Source organism: Oncorhynchus nerka, linkage group LG10 (genome assembly GCF_034236695.1).
Source record: "Oncorhynchus nerka isolate Pitt River linkage group LG10, Oner_Uvic_2.0, whole genome shotgun sequence".
Taxonomy (NCBI): domain Eukaryota; kingdom Metazoa; phylum Chordata; class Actinopteri; order Salmoniformes; family Salmonidae; genus Oncorhynchus; species Oncorhynchus nerka.
The window spans coordinates 8,708,182-8,732,101 of record NC_088405.1 but is presented as its reverse complement, the minus strand read 5'-3'; the positions used below and the strand labels follow the sequence as shown (position 1 = coordinate 8,732,101).

Here is a 23,920-nt window from a genome sequence, read left to right as displayed (position 1 = left end):
CAGCTCTAGTTGTCAACACTGAAAACAAGTCTGTTTTTACAGCTCTAGTTGTCAACACTGAAAACGAGTCTGTTTTTACAGCTCTAGTTGTCAACACTGAAAACGAGTCTGTTTTTACAGCTCTAGTTGTCAACACTGAAAACGAGTCTGTTTTTACAGCTCCAGTTGTCAACACTGAAAACGAGTCTGTTTTTACAGCTCTAGTTGTCAACACTGAAAACGAGTGTGTTTTTACAGCTCCAGTCGTCCTGCCCTTTACAGTACAAAACATCTCCTTGTAAAGTCTTCATTGGCCACTCGTTCCACACCACTATCCCCCAGCCTGCGGCTAGAAAGGAGTAGCTTTGTATCAGTCCTGCAGTTGTTTCAGCAGTGGGTTTTTGTGACACCCGTGACTGGATATTGCACATGGAAGTTTGGTTTCAGCAATAGTACACCATGAAACATTACCTTCAAATGTCCCAATGCTGGAGGAACCAAAATGTGTGTGTGTGTCTGCGTGTGCGCATGTGTTTCTACCTACGTGTGTGTGTGTTTCTACCTACGTGTGTGTGTGGGTGTGTGTGTGGTGTGTGTGTGTGTGTGTTTCTACCTACGTGTGTGTGTGTTTCTACCTACATGTGTGTGTGTGGTGTGTGTGTGTAGATGCGGAGCACGGAGGAGGGCCTGCAGGTGGTGGATCAGTTGGTAAGAACCTACAGCCACTCCTGCTCCTGGTTTCTGGGCCCCTTCTACTCCCTGGTACGACTCTTCCACCCTGACTACATCAAGCCTCTGCTGCTGGCACCAGGTACATACATCTTTCACTCCTGGCTCATGTTCATTAGGGCACCTAACTGACGAAAACCAACTGTAACCCGGGAGGGACTAACTGGAATTGTCCAATAAGAAGTGCTCATTTTCATTTCCCATTGCTAAATGTTTCAAAACGTTTTTTACTTTGTGTGCCCTAATGAACAGTGTGCCCTGTATACAGAATACCACTTCATTTAGTCCATGGACCAGAGGGCCACATTTCACACATTTGTCTACTTTGGGCTGGCAAAGTCTAACAACAATTTTCAGTAAGGTCCACCCATGTCTGTGGGTAATATTTCGATATCAATAACACTTATCAGAGATAGCTAAATGTGGCCATCACTACATTATATGTTATGACCCCTTATGCAGTTAGTTAGGGGTCATAGACTGAGGTAATGAAATCTAGTTTTGTGTTGTCAGGGAACAATCTTCTCATACTAACTCAATTTGATATATTATAAACTTGATGATACAACACTATATAAGGTATGAAACAATTGGGATTGGTTAATGACATGTCTGTGGGGCCACCTTGAGGGGGGGGGTTCATATGTTAAACACGTATTCATGTGGTGGTGCAAGGAGACAGAATGGGCAGTATAGGGATGTGCTCTGTTACCACGTGACAAGGGTGTGAAGTACTGAAGTGAAAAACAAAAATACTTTCAAGTACTACTTAAGTTGTCTGTTTGTGGTATCTTACAGATCACACCTTCCCTGTCAGCATGCTGGGTGTTAATATGCAGCAGAGTATCGTGTCAACTATAAAAACAACATGGTACCAGATATAGATATCTTTATTTCTGTGACCAACTTCCCTAAAAACAAACATGTTGTTCTGCTATTTGAAACACTCTGGTTTCAATGGTAAATCATTAGATACAACGGCCCCCCAAAAAATGGACCAATCCCGTGGTTTTTAACATAACATCCATCCAATAGGATGGATCCGTTGCTGTTTGAACCAGTCATTTTCAACGAGCATGTGAACATTCTAACTTCTCTTCAACGTTCTTTAATCAGCCTTCAAATATTTTAGACTCGTATTCAACAAGATACTGTATGTAAATGTGTGAAAACATCATTTTAGTTGGAGAGGTTATATATTCATTTGATCATGGGGCTTGTGGAGAACAATTGAATACCATCAAAGCTTTGTCACCCTAAAGTGGATACATTTTCCCACTGGCCCATAGACTAATAGGCTGTCTGTCGTAGCTGCAGCAAGATGTTTTTTTTGGGGGGGGGGGGTGCTGATCGCTCCTATACACACTCCCATCCTGCTCACCCAAGCTCCTATACACACTCCCGTCCTGCTCACCCAAGCTCCTATACACACTCCCATCCTGCTCACCCAAGCTCCTATACACACTCCCGTCCTGCTCACCCAAGCTCCTATACACACTCCCGTCCTGCTCACCCAAGCTCACCCAAGCTATACACACTCCCGTCCTGCTCACCCAAGCTCCTATACACACTCCCGTCCTGCTCACCCAAGCTCCTATACACACTCCCGTCCTGCTCACCCAAGCTCCTATACACACTCCCGTCCTGCTCACCCAAGCTCCTATACACACTCCCGTCCTGCTCACCCAAGCTCCTATACACACTCCCGTCCTGCTCACCCAAGCTCCTATACACACTCACCCAAGCTCCCACACACACTCCCGTCCTGCTCACCCAAGCTCCCATACACACTCCCGTCCTGCTCACCCAAGCTCCTATACACACTCCCGTCCTGCTCACCCAAGCTCCTATACACACTCCCGTCCTGCTCACCCAAGCTCCTGCTCACCCAAGCTCCCAAACACACTCCCGTCCTGCTCACCCAAGCTCCCACACACACTCCCGTCCTGCTCACCCAAGCTCCCATACACACTCCCGTCCTGCTCACCCAAGCTCCCAAACACACTCCCGTCCTGCTCACCCAAGCTCCCACACACACTCCCGTCCTGCTCACCCAAGCTCCCACACACACTCCCGTCCTGCTCACCCAAGCTCCCTATACACACTCCCGTCCTGCTCACCCAAGCTCCCATACACACTCCCGTCCTGCTCACCCAAGCTCCTATACACACTCCCGTCCTGCTCACCCAAGCTCCTATACACACTCCCGTCCTGCTCACCCAAGCTCCCATACACACTCCCGTCCTGCTCACCCAAGCTCCTATACACACTCCCGTCCTGCTCACCCAAGCTCCTATACACACTCCCGTCCTGCTCACCCAAGCTCCTATACACACTCCCGTCCTGCTCACCCAAGCTCCCACACACACTCCCGTCCTGCTCACCCAAGCTCCCATACACACTCCCGTCCTGCTCACCCAAGCTCCTATACACACTCCCGTCCTGCTCACCCAAGCTCCTATACACACTCCCGTCCTGCTCACCCAAGCTCCTATACACACTCCCGTCCTGCTCACCCAAGCTCCTATACACACCCTGATCCTGCTCACCCAAGCTCCTATACACACTCCCGTCCTTTTCACCCAAGCTCCTAACACACTTCCTTCAAAGCTCCTATTAACAGTCCTGCTCACCCAAGCTCCTATACACACTCCCGTCCTGCTCACCCAAGCTCCCAAACACACTCCCGTCCTGCTCACCCAAGCTCCCATTAGGCCTACAGACATGACTGCCTACAAAAACACACTGATGGGATACACAAACAAGACAAGCTACATTTTTTTGCCAAGTCACAACAGCCTTATTCAAAATGTACTGATTGATTAAAGTAGGGAAATATGTGTTCCAATCACGAGCTAAAGTTTCGGAATAAAAGATGCTTCTCGTCTAGTTTAGGCTTTTTTACGAACTGCTAGTGTGTCATTTAGAATATGTTATAACCCCCCTAATGGCTACTGTGTCATTTAAAATAGGTTATAACCCCCATAACTGCTAGTTTGTCATTTAGAATAGGTTATAACCACCCTAATGGCTACTGTGTCATTTAGAATAGGTTATAATGACCCTAAAGGCCAATGTGTCATTTACAATAGGTTATAACCCCCCTAATGGCTACTGTGTCATTTAAAATAGGTTATAACCCCCCCTAACTGCTAGTTTGTCATTTAGAATAGGTTATAACCACCCTAATGGCTACTGTGTCATTTAGAATAGGTTATAATGACCCTAAAGGCCAATGTGTCATTTACAATAGGTTATAACCCCCTAATGGCTACTGTGTCATTTAAAATAGGTTATAACCCCCCCTAACTGCTAGTTTGTCATTTAGAATAGGTTATAACCACCCTAATGGCTACTGTGTCATTTAGAATAGGTTATAACCACCCTAATGGCCAATGTGTCATTTGCAATAGGTTATAACCACCCTAACGGCTACCGTGTCATTTAGAATTGGTTATATATTGACTCTTGTAGGTCTTCATTTTGCAAATTAGATAGGCTACCTCACATCTCAATTATGGTTAAATGTTTGTCGGTTTAGACAGAGAAGATAGGTCTAAACATGTGATTTGGTTGTCCATTGTGCTACTGGCTCTAGTGTGCTAGCTAACCAGTGTGTTTAAAGTTTAGTTAATTTGTCATGAGAAAAAGGCTTGCGGAAAAAATAACCCCCTCGCATGGTTTTACCATCTCACCACCAGGTGGTGCTGCCGCACCCTCTGCACCTCTACTTCCTGGTGCCATGCTGTCTGCTTTTCTCCTTAGCAAGTAGACCTACAGTGACTATTTTTCTGAATCGCCTTCACCATTTTTTCCATCCTTGCAGCTTCCATCACAGTCAAAGATGAGCTTTTCTATGGGTTCCTGAGACCATGGCTGGGTAAGTACAAAACATGAACACCTTTCATTTACTTTATCCATACAATACACTCTCAAATCAAATCCTCTCTCACAGTCACAGTAATATTTCCTATACTATATACAGTACTTTAGGATCCTCTGTCCTAGTGACAGTCACAGTAATATTTTCTATACTATATACAGTACTTTAGGATCCTCTGTCCTAGTGACAGTCACAGTAATATTTCCTATATTATATACAGTACTTTAGGATCCTCTGTCCTAGTGACAGTCACAGTAATATTTCCTATACTATATACAGTACTTTAGGATCCTCTGTCCTAGTGACAGTCACAGTAATATTTCCTATACTATATACAGTACTTTAGGATCCTCTGTCCTAGTGACAGTCACAGTAATATTTCCTATACTATATACAGTACTTTAGGATCCTCTGTCCTGGTCAAAGTTACAGTAATATTTCCTATACTATATACAGTACTTTAGGATCCTCTGTCCTAGTGACAGTCACAGTAATATTTCCTATACTATATACAGTACTCTCAGATCCTCTATCCTGGTCACAGTTACAGTAATATTGTCATGCAGGACAGAGTCTTCTCCTGAGTAACGGAGAGGACTGGTCTCGTCGTAGACGTCTACTCACTCCTGCATTCCACTTCGACATCCTCAAGAACTATGTGAAGATCTTCAACCACTCCTCCGACATCATGCATGTGAGTCTATGGAGCAACAGCAGCCACTACGTGGGTTCATTTAAGTAGCAATCAAGAAATCCACTCATTTGGCCCATTAAATATGTTAGAGAAACAAGTAGTACAGTTTACAAGTTTATTTTTTTGCATCAGCTTCTCTGTTTTTAATCTGCCCTCCGTAATTATTGGGACAGTGAAGTATTTTTTAAAACTTATTTTAGCTCTATACTTGAAAACTTTGGATCCATATCGGGTGAAGCGTTTAGAAATTACAGCAGTTTTTGCACATAGACCTCCCATTTTAGGGGAGCGAACTAGCAAAAAGTGAAGTATTTGGTCCCGTATTCATAGCACGCAATGACTACATCAAATTAGTTTGATGCATTTGCTTTTTTGTTTTGGTTGGGTTTCAGATTATTAGGTTTCAGATACAGTGTGTCAGACAGAGGTGGCTGGTGGGAGGAGCTATATCGGTTCAATTCCAGCCATTACAATGAGCCCGTCCTCCTATAGCTCCTCCCACCAGCCTCCTCTGGTGTAAGAATGTAAGAGGTAGTGTGGCGATGTGGTGAGGTAGGCAACACAAATATCTCCCATAGAGTTAGTTGGAGGACTTGTTATGGACATAACCCACTTTAGCATGTACATTGCCATTGAGTGATTCCACCATTTTAAAGAAGTCAACTTGATGGGGATTCCTATGGGTTTTAAGTGATCAGCCAAATATCAGAGCATTGTCGCCTGGTTGCAGTGTTTGTAAATGGCTTTAAGTTATATCACTGCCATCTAGTGGCCAAAATAAATAAATGACACAAGATATGATTCAGGACTCCAGCACTGCAGGTGGCTGTAAAATCACCAATAATAGCTTTAGGATTTTTAAAAACACTAAGAAATAAGAAAATGGACTACTTCAAAATGGAGATAGAACGGGCAGTGTTACTGAGGCTGTCACAGACACCTTAATAGGACAGATACAAAGATGACTCCTCTAATTAACTCTATGGTCTCTCCCCTGTTGGTTGGTATCAGTCTAAGTGGCGCCGCCTGGTGGCCGAGGGAGAGAGCCGCCAGGACATGTTCAATCACATCAGCCTGATGACTCTGGACAGTCTGCTCAGATGTACCTTCAGCTACAACAGCAACTGCCAGGAGTGAGTAGTCTATGTTTAATATTACAAGAGTCCAATAACCTTCTACCTCTGATACTGAGACAAGAGTCCAGTAACCTTCTACCTCTGATACTGAGACAAGAGTCCAGTAACCTTCTACCTCTGTTACTGAGACAAGAGTCCAGTAACCTTCTACCTCTGATACTGACTGAAACAAGAGCCCAATAATCTTCTACCTCTGATACTGAGACAAGAGCCCAGTAACCTTCTACCTCTGATACTGAGACAAGAGCCCAGTAACCTTCTACCTCTGATACTGAGACAAGAGCCCAGTAACCTTCTACCTCTGTTACTGAGACAAGAGCCCAGTAACCTTCTACCTCTGATACTGAGACAAGAGCCCAGTAACCTTCTACCTCTGATACTGAGACAAGAGCCCAGTAACCTTCTACCTCTGTTACTGAGACAAGAGCCCAATAACCTTCTACCTCTGATACTGAAACAAGAGCCCAGTAACCTTCTACCTCTGATACTGAGACAAGAGCCCAATAACCTTCTACCTCTGTTACTGAGACAAGAGCCCAATAACCTTCTACCTCTGTTACTGAGACAAGAGCCCAGTAACCTTCTACCTCTGATACTGACTGAGACAAGAGCCCAGTAACCTTCTACCTCTGATACTGAGACAAGAGCCCAGTAACCTTCTACCTCTGATACTGACTGAGACAAGAGCCCAGTAACCTTCTACCTCTGATACTGACTGAGACAAGAGCCCAGTAACCTTCTACCTCTGTTACTGAGACAAGAGCCCAGTAACCTTCTACCTCTGATACTGAGACAAGAGCCCAGTAACCTTCTACCTCTGATACTGAGACAAGAGCCCAGTAACCTTCTACCTCTGATACTGAGACAAGAGCCCAGTAACCTTCTACCTCTGTTACTGAGACAAGAGCCCAGTAACCTTCTACCTCTGTTACTGAGACAAGAGCCCAGTAACCTTCTACCTCTGATACTGACTGAGACAAGAGCCCAGTAACCTTCTACCTCTGTTACTGAGACAAGAGCCCAGTAACCTTCTACCTCTGTTACTGACTGAGACAAGAGCCCAGTAACCTTCTACCTCTGTTACTGACTGAGACAAGAGTCCAGTAACCTTCTACCTCTGTTACTGACTGAGACAAGAGTCCAGTAACCTTCTACCTCTGTTACTGACTGAGACAAGAGCCCAGTAACCTTCTACCTCTGTTACTGACTGAGACAAGAGCCCAGTAACCTTCTACCTCTGTTACTGAGACAAGAGCCCAGTAACCTTCTACCTCTGTTACTGACTGAGACAAGAGCCCAGTAACCTTCTACCTCTGTTACTGACTGAGACAAGAGCCCAGTAACCTTCTACCTCTGTTACTGAGACAAGAGCCCAGTAACCTTCTACCTCTGTTACTGACTGAGACAAGAGCCCAGTAACCTTCTACCTCTGTTACTGAGACAAGAGTCCAATAACCTTCTACCTCTGTTACTGAAACAAGAGCCCAGTAACCTTCTACCTCTGTTACTGAGACAAGAGCCCAATAACCTTCTACCTCTGATACTGAGACAAGAGCCCAGTAACCTTCTCCTCTGATACTGAGACAAGAGCCCAGTAACCTTCTACCTCTGATACTGAGACAAGAGCCCAGTAACCTTCTACCTCTGACACTGACTGAGACAAGAGCCCAATAACCTTCTACCTCTGATACTGAGACAAGAGCCCAGTAACCTTCTACCTCTGTTACTGAGACAAGAGCCCAGTAACCTTCTACCTCTGACACTGACTGAAACAAGAACCCAGTAACCTTCTACCTCTGATACTGAGACAAGAGTCCAGTAACCTTCTACCTCTGATACTGACTGAAACAAGAACCCAGTAACCTTCTACCTCTGATACTGAAACAAGAACCCAGTAACCTTCTACCTCTGATACTGAGACAAGAACCCAGTAACCTTCTACCTCTGATACTGAGACAAGAGCCCAGTAACCTTCTACCTCTGTTACTGACTGAGACAAGAGCCCAGTAACCTTCTACCTCTGATACTGAGACAAGAGCCCAGTAACCTTCTACCTCTGATACTGAGACAAGAGCCCAGTAACCTTCTACCTCTGATACTGAGACAAGAGCCCAGTAACCTTCTACCTCTGATACTGAGACAAGAGCCCAGTAACCTTCTACCTCTGATACTGACTGAGACAAGAGCCCAATAACCTTCTACCTCTGTTACTGAGACAAGAGCCCAGTAACCTTCTACCTCTGATACTGAGACAAGAGCCCAGTAACCTTCTACCTCTGTTACTGAGACAAGAGCCCAGTAACCTTCTACCTCTGTTACTGAAACAAGAGCCCAGTAACCTTCTACCTCTGATACTGAGACAAGAGTCCAGTAACCTTCTACCTCTGATACTGAGACAAGAGCCCAGTAACCTTCTACCTCTGATACTGAAACAAGAGCCCAATAACCTTCTACCTCTGTTACTGACTGAAACAAGAGCCCAGTAACCTTCTACCTCTGTTACTGAGACAAGAGCCCAATAACCTTCTACCTCTGTTACTGAGACAAGAGCCCAATAACCTTCTACCTCTGTTACTGACTGAGACAAGAGCCCAGTAACCTTCTACCTCTGTTACTGAGACAAGAGCCCAGTAACCTTCTACCTCTGATACTGAGACAAGAGCCCAGTAACCTTCTACCTCTGTTACTGAGACAAGAGCCCAATAACCTTCTACCTCTGATACTGAGACAAGAGCCCAGTAACCTTCTCCTCTGATACTGAGACAAGAGCCCAGTAACCTTCTACCTCTGATACTGAGACAAGAGCCCAGTAACCTTCTACCTCTGACACTGACTGAGACAAGAGCCCAATAACCTTCTACCTCTGATACTGAGACAAGAGCCCAGTAACCTTCTACCTCTGTTACTGAGACAAGAGCCCAGTAACCTTCTACCTCTGATACTGACTGAGACAAGAGCCCAGTAACCTTCTACCTCTGATACTGAGACAAGAGCCCAGTAGCCTTCTACCTCTGTTACTGAGACAAGAGCCCAGTAACCTTCTACCTCTGTTACTGACTGAGACAAGAGTCCAGTAACCTTCTACCTCTGTTACTGACTGAGACAAGAGTCCAGTAACCTTCTACCTCTGTTACTGACTGAGACAAGAGTCCAGTAACCTTCTACCTCTGTTACTGACTGAGACAAGAGTCCAGTAACCTTCTACCTCTGTTACTGACTGAGACAAGAGTCCAGTAACCTTCTACCTCTGTTACTGACTGAGACAAGAGTCCAGTAACCTTCTACCTCTGTTACTGACTGAGACAAGAGTCCAGTAACCTTCTACCTCTGTTACTGACTGAGACAAGAGTCCAGTAACCTTCTACCTCTGTTACTGACTGAGACAAGAGTCCAGTAACCTTCTACCTCTGTTACTGACTGAGACAAGAGCCCAGTAACCTTCTACCTCTGTTACTGAGACAAGAGCCCAGTAACCTTCTACCTCTGTTACTGACTGAGACAAGAGCCCAGTAACCTTCTACCTCTGTTACTGACTGAGACAAGAGCCCAGTAACCTTCTACCTCTGATACTGACTGAGACAAGAGCCCAGTAACCTTCTACCTCTGTTACTGACTGAGACAAGAGCCCAGTAACCTTCTACCTCTGTTACTGAGACAAGAGCCCAGTAACCTTCTACCTCTGTTACTGACTGAGACAAGAGCCCAGTAACCTTCTACCTCTGTTACTGAAACAAGAGCCCAGTAACCTTCTACCTCTGTTACTGAGACAAGAGCCCAGTAACCTTCTACCTCTGATACTGAGACAAGAGCCCAGTAACCTTCTACCTCTGATACTGAGACAAGAGCCCAGTAACCTTCTACCTCTGATACTGAGACAAGAGCCCAGTAACCTTCTACCTCTGATACTGACTGAGACAAGAGCCCAATAACCTTCTACCTCTGATACTGAGACAAGAGCCCAGTAACCTTCTACCTCTGTTACTGAGACAAGAGCCCAGTAACCTTCTACCCCTGTTACTGAGACAAGCGCCCAGTAACCTTCTACCTCTGATACTGAGACAAGAGCCCAGTAACCTTCTACCTCTGATACTGAGACAAGAGCCCAGTAACTTTCTACCTCTGATACTGACTGAAACAAGAGCCCAGTAACCTTCTACCTCTGATACTGAGACAAGAGCCCAATAACCTTCTACCTCTGATACTGAAACAAGAGCCCAATAACCTTCTACCTCTGTTACTGAAACAAGAGCCCAATAACTGAGACAAGAGCCCAATAACCTTCTACCTTCTACCTCTGTTACTGAGACAAGAGCCCAATAACCTTCTACCTCTGATACTGAAACAAGAGCCCAATAACCTTCTACCTCTGTTACTGAAACAAGAGCCCAATAACCTTCTACCTCTGTTACTGAGACAAGAGCCCAATAACCTTCTACCTCTGATACTGACTGAGACAAGAGCCCAGTAACCTTCTACCTCTGTTACTGAGACAAGAGCCCAGTAACCTTCTACCTCTGTTACTGACTGAGACAAGAGCCCAATAACCTTCTACCTCTGATACTGAAACAAGAGCCCAATAACTTTCTACCTCTGTTACTGAAACAAGAGCCCAATAACCTTCTACCTCTGTTACTGAGACAAGAGCCCAGTAACCTTCTCCTCTGATACTGAGACAAGAGCCCAGTAACCTTCTACCTCTGTTACTGAGACAAGAGCCCAATAACCTTCTACCTCTGATACTGAGACAAGAGCCCAGTAACCCCTCTACCCTCCTCTATCTAACCCTGTCTCCACCCTCCCTCCTCTATCTAACCCTGTCTCTACCTCCCTCCTCTATCTAACCCTGTCTCCATCCTCCCTCCTCTATCTAACCCTGTCTCCATCCTCCCTCCTCTATCTAACCCTGTCTCCATCCTCCCTCCTCTATCTAACCCTGTCTCCATCCTCCCTCCTCTATCTAACCCTGTCTCCATCCTCCCTCCTCTATCTAACCCTGTGTCCTCCCTCCTCTATCTAACCCTGTCTCCATCCTCCCTCCTCTATCTAACCCTGTGTCCTCCCTCCTCTATCTAACCCTGTGTCCTCCCTCCTCTATCTAACCCTGTCTCCATCCTCCCTCCTCTATCTAACCCTGTCTCCTCCCTCCTCTATCTAACCCTGTCTCCTCCCTCCTCTATCTAACCCTGTCTCCTCCCTCCTCTATCTAACCCTGTCTCCTCCCTCCTCTATCTAACCCTGTCTCCTCCCTCCTCTAACCCTGTCTCCTCCCTCCTCTAACCCTGTCTCCTCCCTCCTCTATCTAACCCTGTCTCCATCCTCCCTCCTCTATCTAACCCTGTCTCCATCCTCCCTCCTCTATCTAACCCTGTCTCCATCCTCCCTCCTCTATCTAACCCTGTCTCCATCCTCCCTCCTCTATCTAACCCTGTCTCCATCCTCCCTCCTCTATCTAACCCTGTCTCCATCCTCCCTCCTCTATCTAACCCTGTCTCCATCCTCTATCTAACCCTGTCTCCATCCTCCATCTAACCCTGTCTCCATCCTCCCTCCTCTATCTAACCCTGTCTCCATCCTCCCTCCTCTATCTAACCCTGTCTGTTGGCTCCTTTCCTTTCGTCCAGGAGTTCCAGTGAGTACATAGCAGCCATATTTGAGCTGAGCACCCTGGTGATCGAGCGGAGAGGACGTATCCTGCACCACTGGGACTGTCTGTACTGGAGGTCCCCAGAGGGACAGCGCTTCAAACAGGCCTGTAGTGTAGTACACGGGTAAGAAGATTGGCTGAACATTTCCCTGAAATTCCAAGGTTTTCCTGAAATTCCTTTTGGAAGATACCTGGAAGCTGGAAATCCAAGATTCCTCCAAACAGGATTTCTGGAATACTTTGGAATTTTCAGAAAGTAACTCAAGTTCTTACAACCCTATACACAGGTTCACCAGGACTGTTGTACAGGAGCGCAGAGCACAGCTTCTCCACCGGGGGGAGCCAGAGAGCCACACTGACACCACAGGAGGGGAGGAGAAGAAGAAGAAAAGAGTAGCAGACTTCATTGATTTGTTACTGCTGTCAAAGGATGAGGATGGTCATGGTCTCACAGATGAGGAGATAAAAGCAGAGGCAGACACTTTCATGTTTGGAGGTGATCCTCGAGTGTTAAGATTCACCCAATCCTTTACTGTATTTACGCTGGCAGTATATCCTATCATAAACTACTGTATTTACGCTGGCAGTATATCCTATCATAAACTACTGTATTCACCCTGGCAGTATATCCTATCATAAACTACTGTATTTACCCTGGCAGTATATCCTATCATAAACTACTGTATTTACGCTGGCAGTATATCCTATCATAAACTACTGTATTTACCTTGGCAGTATATCCTATCATAAACTACTGTATTTACCCTGGCAGTATATCCTATCATAAACTACTGTATTTACCTTGACAGTATATCCTATCATAAACTACTGTATTTAGCCTGGCAGTATATCCTATCATAAACTACTGTATTTACCTTGACAGTATATCCTATCATAAACTACTGTATTTAGCCTGGCAGTATATCCTATCATAAACTACTGTATTTACCTTGACAGTATATCCTATCATAAACTACTGTATTTAGCCTGGCAGTATATCCTATCATAAACTACTGTATTTACCTTGACAGTATATCCTATCATAAACTACTGTATTTAGCCTGGCAGTATATCCTATCATAAACTACTGTATTTACCCTGGCAGTATATCCTATCATAAACTACTGTATTTACCCTGGCAGTATATCCTATCATAAACTACTGTATTTACCTTGACAGTATATCCTATCATAAACTACTGTATTTAGCCTGGCAGTATATTCTATCATAAACCACTTTGAGACTTTATTCTCTCTCAGGTCATGACACCACGGCCAGCGGGATCAGCTGGGTTCTGTATAACCTGTCTCAGCATCAGGACCACCAGGACCGCTGTAGAGCCGAGGTCAACGACCTGCTACAAGACCGAAAGACAGAGGACTTAGACTGGTCAGCGCCTGTCTGTCTGTCCGTCCGTCAGTCTGTCTGTCTGCTTGCCTGTCTTTGTTTCTGTCAGGGGGATGGGTCATACCACAGGGTGAGGGGGACGGGTCATACCACAGGGTGAGGGGAGGGGGACGGGTCATACCACAGGGTGAGGGGAGGGGGACGGGTCATACCACAGGGTGAGGGGAGGGGGACGGGTCATACCACAGGGTGAGGGCAGGGGGACGGGTCATACCACAGGGTGAGGGGAGGGGGACGGGTCATACCACAGGGTGAGGGCAGGGGGACGGGTCATACCACAGGGTGAGGGGAGGGGGACGGGTCATACCACAGGGTGAGGGGAGGGGGACGGTTCATACCACAGGCCTTTCTCAAATAGGTCACATTTGTAATAATGAAAAGTTCCATCCTCTCTTCATCTCAACATGGCAGGAACGTGTTCTCATCGGTTTAGTTCTTTATATGATACAAGGAGAAGATACCACGTTAATAAGAGTAGTCTTGGATCTCTGTGGGCCAAGACACTCAAAACCACAGAGAAGATACCACGTTAATAAGAGTAGTCTTGGATCTCTGTGGGCCAAGACTCCCAAAACCACATTTACATTACATTTAAGTCATTTAGCAGACGCTCTTATCCAGAGCGACTTACAAATTGGTGCATTCACCTTATGACATCCAGTGGAACAGCCACTTTACAATAGTGCATCTAAATCTTTTAAGGGGGGGTGAGAAGGATTACTTTATCCTATCCTAGGTATTCCTTAAAGAGGTGGGGTTTCAGGTGTCTCCGGAAGGTGGTGATTGACTCCGCTGTCCTGGCGTCGTGAGGGAGTTTGTTCCACCATTGGGGGGCCAGAGCAGCGAACAGTTTTGACTGGGCTGAGCGGGAACTGTACTTCCTCAGTGGTAGGGAGGCGAGCAGGCCAGAGGTGGATGAACGCAGTGCCCTTGTTTGGGTGTAGGGCCTGATCAGAGCCTGGAGGTACTGAGGTGCCGTTCCCCTCACAGCTCCGTAGGCAAGCACCATGGTCTTGTAGCGGATGCGAGCTTCAACTGGAAGCCAGTGGAGAGAGCGGAGGAGCGGGGTGACGTGAGAGAACTTGGGAAGGTTGAACACAAGACGGGCTGCGGCGTTCTGGATGAGTTGTAGGGGTTTAATGGCACAGGCAGGGAGCCCAGCCAACAGCGAGTTGCAGTAATCCAGACGGGAGATGACAAGTGCCTGGATTAGGACCTGCGCCGCTTCCTGTGTGAGGCAGGGTCGTACTCTGCGGATGTTGTAGAGCATGAACCTACAGGAATGGGCCACCTCCTTGATGTTAGTTGAGAACGACAGGGTGTTGTCCAGGATCACGCCAAGGTTCTTAGCGCTCTGGGAGGAGGACACAATGGAGTTGTCAACCGTGATGGCGAGATCATGGAACGGGCAGTCCTTCCCCGGGAGGAAGAGCAGCTCCGTCTTGCCGAGGTTCAGCTTGAGGTGGTGATCCGTCATCCACACTGATATGTCTGCCAGACATGCAGAGATGCGATTCGCCACCTGGTCATCAGAAGGGGGAAAGGAGAAGATTAATTGTGTGTCGTCTGCATAGCAATGATAGGAGAGACCATGTGAGGTTATGACAGAGCCAAGTGACTTGGTGTATAGCGAGAATAGGAGAGGGCCTAGAACAGAGCCCTGGGGGACACCAGTGGTGAGAGCACGTGGTGAGGAGACGGATTCTCGCCACGCCACCTGGTAGGAGCGACCTGTCAGGTAGGACGCAATCCAAGCGTGGGCCGCGCCGGAGATGCCCAACTCGGAGAGGGTGGAGAGGAGGATCTGATGGTTCACAGTATCGAAGGCAGCCGATAGGTCTAGAAGGATGAGCGCAGAGGAGAGAGAGTTAGCTTTAGCAGTGCGGAGCGCCTCCGTGATACAGAGAAGAGCAGTCTCAGTTGAATGACTAGTCTTGAAACCTGACTGATTTGGATCAAGAAGGTCATTCTGAGAGAGATAGCGGGAGAGCTGGCCAAGGACGGCACGTTCAAGAGTTTTGGAGAGAAAAGAAAGAAGGGATACTGGTCTGTAGTTGTTGACATCGGAGGGATCGAGTGTAGGTTTTTTCAGAAGGGGTGCAACTCTCGCTCTCTTGAAGACGGAAGGGACGTAGCCAGCGGTCAGGGATGAGTTGATGAGCGAGGTGAGGTAAGGGAGAAGGTCTCCGGAAATGGTCTGGAGAAGAGAGGAGGGGATAGGGTCAAGCGGGCAGGTTGTTGGGCGGCCGGCCATCACAAGACGCGAGATTTCATCTGGAGAGAGAGGGAGAAAGAGGTCAGAGCACAGGGTAGGGCAGTGTGAGCAGAACCAGCGGTGTCGTTTGACTTAGCAAACGAGGATCGGATGTCGTCGACCTTCTTTTCAAAATGGTTGACGAAGTCATCTGCAGAGAGGGAGGGGGGGAGGAGGATTCAGGAGGGAGGAGAAGGTGGCAAAGAGCTTCCTAGGGTTAGAGGCAGATGCTTGGAATTTAGAGTGGTAGAAAGTGGCTTTAGCAGCAGAGACAGAAGAGGAAAATGTAGAGAGGAGGGAGTGAAAGGATGCCAGGTCCGCAGGGGAGGCGAGTTTTCCTCCATTTCCGCTCGGCTGCCCGGAGCCCTGTTCTGTGAGCTCGCAATGAGTCGTCGAGCCACGGAGCGGGGGGGAGGACCGAGCCGGCCTGGAGGATAGGGGACATAGAGAGTCAAAGGATGCAGAAAGGGAGGAGAGGAGGGTTGAGGAGGCAGAATCAGGAGGTAGGTTGGAGAAGGTTTGAGCAGAGGGAAGAGATGATAGGATGGAAGAGGAGAGAGTAGCGGGGGAGAGAGAGCGAAGGTTGGGACGGCGCGATACCATCCGAGTAGGGGCAGTGTGGGAAGTGTTGGATGAGAGCGAGAGGGAAAAGGATACAAGGTAGTGGTCGGAGACTTGGAGGGGAGTTGCAATGAGGTTAGTGGAAGAACAGCATCTAGTAAAGATGAGGTCGAGCGTATTGCCTGCCTTGTGAGTAGGGGGGAAGGTGAGAGGGAGAGGTCAAAAGAGGAGAGGAGTGGAAAGAAGGAGGCAGAGAGGAATGAGTCAAAGGTAGACGTGGGGAGGTTAAAGTCGCCCAGAACTGTGAGAGGTGAGCCGTCCTCAGGAAAGGAGCTTGTCAAGGCATCAAGCTCATTGATGAACTCTCCGAGGGAACCTGGAGGGCGATAAATGATAAGGATGTTAAGCTTGAAAGGGCTGGTAACTGTGACAGCATGGAATTCAAAGGAGGCGATAGACAGATGGGTAAGGGGAGAAAGAGAGGACCACTTGGGAGAGATGAGGATCCCGGTGCCACCACCCCGCTGACCAGAAGCTCTCGGGGTGTGCGAGAACACGTGGGCGGACGAAGAGAGAGCAGTAGGAGTAGCAGTGTTATCTGTGGTGATCCATGTTTCCGTCAGTGCCAAGAAGTCGAGGGACTGGAGGGAGGCATAGGCTGAGATGAACTCTGCCTTGTTGGCCGCAGATCGGCAGTTCCAGAGGCTACCGGAGACCTGGAACTCCACGTGGGTCGTGCGCGCTGGGACCACCAGATTAGGGTGGCCGCGGCCACGCGGTGTGGAGCGTTTGTATGGTCTGTGCAGAGAGGAGAGAACAGGGATAGACAGACACATAGTTGACAGGCTACAGAAGAGGCTACGCTAATGCAAAGGAGATTGGAATGACAAGTGGACTACACGTCTCGAATGTTCAGAAAGTTGAGCTTACGTAGCAAGAATCTTATTGACTAAAATGATTAAAATGATACAGTACTGCTGAAGTAGGCTAGCTGGCAGTGGCTGCGTTGTTGACTTTGTAGGCTAGCTGGCAGTGGCTACGTTGTTGACACTACACTAATCAAGTCGTTCCGTTGAGTGTAATAGTTTCTACAGTGCTGCTATTCGGGGGCTAGCTGGCTAGCTAGCAGTGTTGATTACGTTACGTTGCGTTGAAAGAACGACAATAGCTGGCTAGCTAACCTAGAAAATCGCTCTAGACTACACAATTACCACAGAGAGGATACCACGTTAATAAGAGTAGTCTGGGGATCTCTGTGGGCCAAGACACTCAAAACAGACCAGTCCTTTCTGTATGTGTGAATGATCCATAAAATAGTGACTGGTGTGTTGTGTTTCTGCAGGGAGGACCTGAGCAGCCTCCCCTTCACCACCATGTGTATTAAAGAGTCTCTGAGACTGCACTCCCCCGTGTCTGCTGTCACCAGACGATACACGAAGGACATGACGGTGCCAGGTGGACGGGTCATACCACAGGGTGAGGGGGACGGGTCATACCACAGGGTGAGGGGGACGGGTCATACCACAGGGTGAGGGGGACGGGTCATACCACAGGGTGAGGGGGACGGGTCATACCACAGGGTGAGGGGAGGGGGACGGGTCATACCACAGGGTGAGGGGAAGGGGACGGGTCATACCACAGGGTGAGGGGAGGGGGACGGGTCATACCACAGGGTGAGGGGAGGGGGACGGGTCATACCACAGGGTGAGGGGAAGGGGACGGGTCATACCACAGGGTGAGGGGAGGGGGACGGGTCATACCACAGGGTGAGGGGAGGGGGACGGGTCATACCACAGGGTGAGGGGGACGGGTCGTACCACAGGGTGTATTTGGGTATATTTGCATATTTAAATACATTAACAGAAAGGGGAGGAACAGAGCTGCAACCACCAAACTCTTTCTCAGTCTCCCCTACCTGCTCTGTCTAGACTACCTGCTCTGTCTAGACTACCTGCTCTGTCTACCCTACCTTCTCAGTCTCCCCTACCTGCTCTGTCTAGACTACCTGCTCTGTCTAGACTACCTGCTCTGTCTACCCTACCTGCTCTGTCTAGACTACCTGCTCTGTCTACCCTGCCTGCTCTGTCTAGACTACCTGCTCTGTCTACCCTACCTGCTCTGTCTACCCTGACTGCTCTGTCTAGACTGCTTGCTCTGTCTAGACTACCTGCTCTGTCTACCCTGCCTTCTCTGTCTAGTCTACCTGCTCTGTCTAGACTACCTGCTCTGTCTACCCTGCCTGCTTTGTCTACCCTGCCTGCTCTGTCTAGACTACCTGCTGTCTCTACCCTACCTTCTCAGTCTCCCCTACCTGCTCTGTCTAGACTACCTGCTCTGTCTAGACTACCTGCTCTGTCTACCCTACCTGCTCTGTCTAGACTACCTGCTCTGTCTCCCCTACCTGCTCTGTCTAGACTACCTGCTCTGTCTAGACTACCTGCTCTGTCTACCCTACCTGCTCTGTCTACCCTGCCTGCTCTGTCTAGACTACCTGCTCTGTCTACCCTGACTGCTCTGTCTAGACTGCTTGCTCTGTCTAGACTACCTGCTCTGTCTACCCTGCCTTCTCTGTCTAGTCTACCTGCTCTGTCTAGACTACCTGCTCTGTCTACCCTACCTGCTCTGTCTACCCTGCCTGCTCTGTCTAGACTTCCTGCTCTGTCTACCCTACCTGCTCTGTCTACCCTGCCTGCTCTGTCTACCCTACCTGCTCTGTCTAGACTTCTTGCTCTGGTTACCCTGCCTGCTCTGTCTACCCTACCTGATCTGTCTACCCTACCTGCTCTATCTACCCTACCTGCTCTGTTTACCCTGCCTGCTCTGTCTACCCTACCTGCCCTGTCTAGACTACCTGCTCTGTCTACCCTACCTGCTCTGTCTACCCTACCTGCCCTGTCTCGACTACCTGCTCTGTCTACCCTACCTGCTCTATCTACCCTACCTGCTCTGTTTACCCTGCCTGCTCTGTCTACCCTACCTGCCCTGTCTAGACTACCTGCTCTGTCTACCCTACCTGCTCTGTCTACCCTACCTGCTCTGTCTAAACTGCCTCATGACTTACTGTTGTTGTCACTTTCTGTTGCATAATTCAACAAATGTGTCGATAGCAGGATACACTCTGATTAGAAATCAACACTCTTGGGTCTAGATTACACCTATCTAAACATGCTTTACTGAAACAATCCAGGTGTTCATTTTCAGAAGTTGCTTTCATTTCAGCAGATCTAATTTGTGAACATTTCAACTTTTTTAAATTCCACGAAAAATGTATTCTCTTTCTTGTGACATACAATACCAGTCAAAGGTTTGGACACATCTACTCATTCAAGGGCTTTTCTTTATTTTTACAATTTTCTACATTGTAGAATAGAGTGAAGACATCAACACTATGAAATAACACATATGGAATCATGTAGTAACCAAAAAAGTGTTAAACAAATCAAAATATATATTATATTTGAGTTTCTTCAAAGTTGCCACCCTTTGCCTTGATGACAGTTTTGCACACGCTTGGCATTCTCTCAACCAGCTTCATGAGCTAGTCACCTGGAATGCATTTAAATTAACAGGTGTGCCTTGTAAAAAGTTAATTTGTGGAATTTCTTTCATTAATGCGTTTGAGCCAATCAGTTGTGTTGTGACAAGGTAGGGGTGGTATACAGAAGATTGCCCTATTTGGTAAAAGACCAAGTCCATATTAAGGCAAGAACAGCTCAAATATGCAAAGAGAAAAACCCCGGAATGAGTAGGTGTGTCCAAACTTTTGACTGGTACTGTACGTGCGTTAAATCCCTGACGAAGCTTTAGCGTTCTTATAGACTAAACGGAAAGGCAACGTAAACACAGGAAATAGATAGCTGAAGAAGACAGATCTTCAGGTGGGCGGAGCCTTTGCGTTTCTAATACTAATGTCTTTTTCCACTTCAGGTAGCATCTGTCTGGTGAGCATCTATGGGACCCATCACAACCCTGAGATCTGGCCTGACCCAGACGTTAGTACAGTTTACTCCATCGACACTCAGGGCTCTGACGAGCTCCTTAATATCCTCTCACAGTGCCGCTGACAGTCACTTTAGTCTGATGGCATTTCAATCTTCTTCTCTCCAGGTCTACAACCCCATGCGCTTCGACCCTGAGAACTCAAAGGACCGTTCATCCCATGCCTTCATACCTTTCTCTTCAGGACCTAGGTGTGGATTCTAATTGACATTATCTTTATACACATTAGCATCACAGCCCAGGCATAACATAGCCCAATGTTTAGAACCTGTTCCCCGATCTGTTTGTGCATGGCATGACAGTACAAACAGATCCGGAGACCAGGCTATGATGATACAGTATCAACCATCACCGATCATTCTGTGCTATAGGAACTGTATAGGTCAGAAGTTTGCCATGGCGGAGCTGCGTGTGGTGGTGGCGCTGACCTTGAGGAGGTTCCGTTTGACCCCTGGGGGGGTGGAGGTGAGGAGGCTACCCCAGCTGGTGCTCAGGGCCGAGGGGGGGCTGTGGCTGACGCTGGAGACCCTAGACGCCCCCCAGGACTAACCCCTGAACTCCTCTCTCCTCTATGGATCAGACATAGAGAAAACTGATTTTATGATTTTACTGTATAAACATACGCTGAGTATACGAAACGTTAAGAACACCTTAACACAGTAAAATACATAGGCCTAAAGCCTACTAATAAACAATAGAATACATAGGCCTAAAGCCTACTAATAAACACAACAGAATACATAGGCCTAAAGCCTACTAATAAACAATAGAATACATAGGCCTAAAGCCTACTAATAAACAATAGAATACATAGGCCTAAAGCCTACTAATAAACAATAAAATACATAGGCCTAAAGCCCACTAATAAACAATAGAATACATAGGCCTAAAGCCTACTAATAAACAATAGAATACATAGTCCTAAAGCCTACTAATAAACAATAGAATACATAGTCCTAAAGCCTTCTAATAAACAATAGAATACATAGGCCTAAAGCCTACTAATAAACAATAGAATACATAGGCCTAAAGCCTACTAATAAACAATAGAATACATAGGCCTGAAGCCTACTAATAAAAACAACAGAATACATAGGCCTGAAGCCTACTAATAAACAATAGAATACATAGGCCTAAAGCCTACTAATAAACAATAGAATACATAGTCCTAAAGCCTACTAATAAACAATAAAATACATAGGCCTAAAGCCTACAAAATAAACAATAGAATACATAGGCCTAAAGCCTACTAATAAACAATAGAATACATAGGCCTAAAGCCTACAAAATAAACAATAGAATACATAGGCCTAAAGCCTACTAATAAACAATCAAATACATAGGCCTAAAGCTGACAAATGAAAACAATAGAATACATAGTCCTAAAGCCGACAAATGAAAACAATAGAATACATAGGCCTAAAGCCTACTAATAAAAACAACAGAATACATAGGCCTGAAGCCTACTAATAAACAATAGAATACATAGGCCTGAAGCCTACTAATAAAAACAACAGAATACATAGGCCTGAAGCCTACTAATAAACAATAGAATACATAGGCCTGAAGCCTACTAATAAAAACAACAGAATACATAGGCCTGAAGCCTACTAATAAACAATAGAATACATAGGCCTAAAGCCTACTAATAAAAACAACAGAATACATAGGCCTGAAGCCTACTAATAAACAATAGAATACATAGGCCTAAAGCCTACAAAATAAACAATAGAATACATAGGCCTAAAGCCTACTAATAAACAATAGAATACATAGTCCTAAAGCCGACAAATGAAAACAATAGAATACATAGTCCTAAAGCCGACAAATGAAAACAATAGAATACATAGGCCTAAAGCCGACAAATGAAAACAATAGAATACATAGTCCTAAAGCCGACAAATGAAAACAATAGAATACATAGTCCTAAAGCCGACAAATGAAAACAATAGAATACATAGTCCTAAAGCCGACAAATGAAAACAATAGAATACATAGTCCTAAAGCCGACAAATGAAAACAATAGAATACATAGGCCTAAAGCCGACAAATGAAAACAATAGAATACATAGGCCTAAAGCCGACAAATGAAAACAATAGAATACATAGTCCTAAAGCCGACAAATGAAAACAATAGAATACATAGTCCTAAAGCCGACAAATGAAAACAATAGAATACATAGTCCTAAAGCCGACAAATGAAAACAATAGAATACATAGTCCTAAAGCCGACAAATGAAAACAATAGAATACATAGTCCTAAAGCCGACAAATGAAAACAATAGAATACATAGTCCTAAAGCTGACAAATGAAAACAATAGAATACATAGTCCTAAAGCCGACAAATGAAAACAATAGAATACATAGTCCTAAAGCTGACAAATGAAAACAATAAAATACATAGGCCTAAAGCCGACAAAATGAAAATAGCAAAATATCCTGATGAAAATGCAGGTTCTCATGAATCGCTCTACTCAGCCTCCCTTTCCATCTGTCTTGACTTGAGCTATGACTCAACGTTATCAGGACAGAGAAACCACATACATGCTCATTGCTCTCTCAGATGGATATAAAATAAACCCGTACTTGTTGTTTCTCACAAGTGTATCAGGTTGTGAACTCTGCAAACAACGTTTTTCCACGTCAGGAAGGAGAACAGGAAATGACTGTAAATACATGCATTAACAGAAATGTAACCAAATGACGGGATGAACGGTACATCTACTATGCCTACTGGTTACATATATGATGGAGAATTGAACAAAACAAACAATCGAAGAGCAAACAATTCACAACAATGAATGTGCAATAATTGTCAGGAGACCACAGGGGGGACATTCTGTAGAGCTGAGAGTGTGCATTCTGGAGAGAGACGCCCATATCTTCGCGACACATCCCTCCCCTACTTCTTGTTGCAACATTTTTAAATTAGTCTCGAGACACATTATCTTCACACATGTGAGATGTTTTTTACTGACAGCCACAACTCAATAATCAGCGAGGTCTATTGCCATGCGCGCTGCCCAAATGGCTGGTTTCCCAAATAGGAATAGGCAAACAATCCATAGCTATTTGTATTTAACTAGTTAAGAACAAAATCTTATTTACAATGACGGCCTAGGAACAGTGGGTTAACTGGTCTAGGAACAGTGGGTTAACTGGTCTAGGAACAGTGGGTTAACTGGTCTAGGAACAGTGGGTTAACTGGCCTAGGAACAGTGGGTTAACTGCCTTGTTCAGAGGTAGAAGAACAGATGTTTACTTTGTCAGCTCTGGGGATTCGATCTAGCAACTTTTCGGTTACTGGCCCAACACTCTATCCCCCAGGCTACCTGCCGCTTATGATGCTCTGTGGCTAAGTTTAGCTCTCTGGTAAAGTATTTAGAATTATTTTATTGAGACAGGAGTAATTGTTTAATGTTGATGAAAACATCATTTACTTTAGGGGAAGCCAGCATTTGAACACCGTGCTAACTTTCCTTTCTAATTCGCAAGTGGCTGAAACCAGAGATAACTATATGTGACGAGACGTTGAAGTGTCCGTTCTAACAATGTAAGTCGTCCCAAAGGCGGGAATGCAGGCTACAAGCTTAGAGGTCTTGCATATCATGCCCATAGAAACGCATTGGGTTA

At 46.2% G+C, this 23,920-nt stretch overlaps 1 protein-coding gene across 4 annotated transcripts in view; it reads left to right on the top strand.

Annotated features, from left to right (window-relative positions):
• LOC115120058 (cytochrome P450 4F3) overlaps positions 1–23,920 on the top strand; it is a 35,387-nt gene that overhangs the window by 2,718 nt on the left and 8,749 nt on the right. For 3 of the 4 annotated variants that reach the window (XM_065022959.1, XM_065022957.1, XM_065022958.1), the window contains exons 3-13: positions 646–790; positions 4,535–4,588; positions 5,158–5,285; positions 6,297–6,418; positions 12,043–12,189; positions 12,353–12,561; positions 13,325–13,454; positions 17,630–17,763; positions 20,215–20,279; positions 20,395–20,477; positions 20,658–22,889. In XM_065022959.1, the coding sequence (XP_064879031.1) occupies positions 646–790; positions 4,535–4,588; positions 5,158–5,285; positions 6,297–6,418; positions 12,043–12,189; positions 12,353–12,561; positions 13,325–13,454; positions 17,630–17,763; positions 20,215–20,279; positions 20,395–20,477; positions 20,658–20,835 (1,395 nt within the window). In that variant the 3' untranslated portion in view covers positions 20,836–22,889. Of the gene's footprint in view, positions 1–645; positions 791–4,534; positions 4,589–5,157; positions 5,286–6,296; positions 6,419–12,042; positions 12,190–12,352; positions 12,562–13,324; positions 13,455–17,629; positions 17,764–20,214; positions 20,280–20,394; positions 20,478–20,657; positions 22,890–23,920 lie in introns of those variants that run through there. The other variant, XM_065022960.1, reaches the window with a different exon arrangement.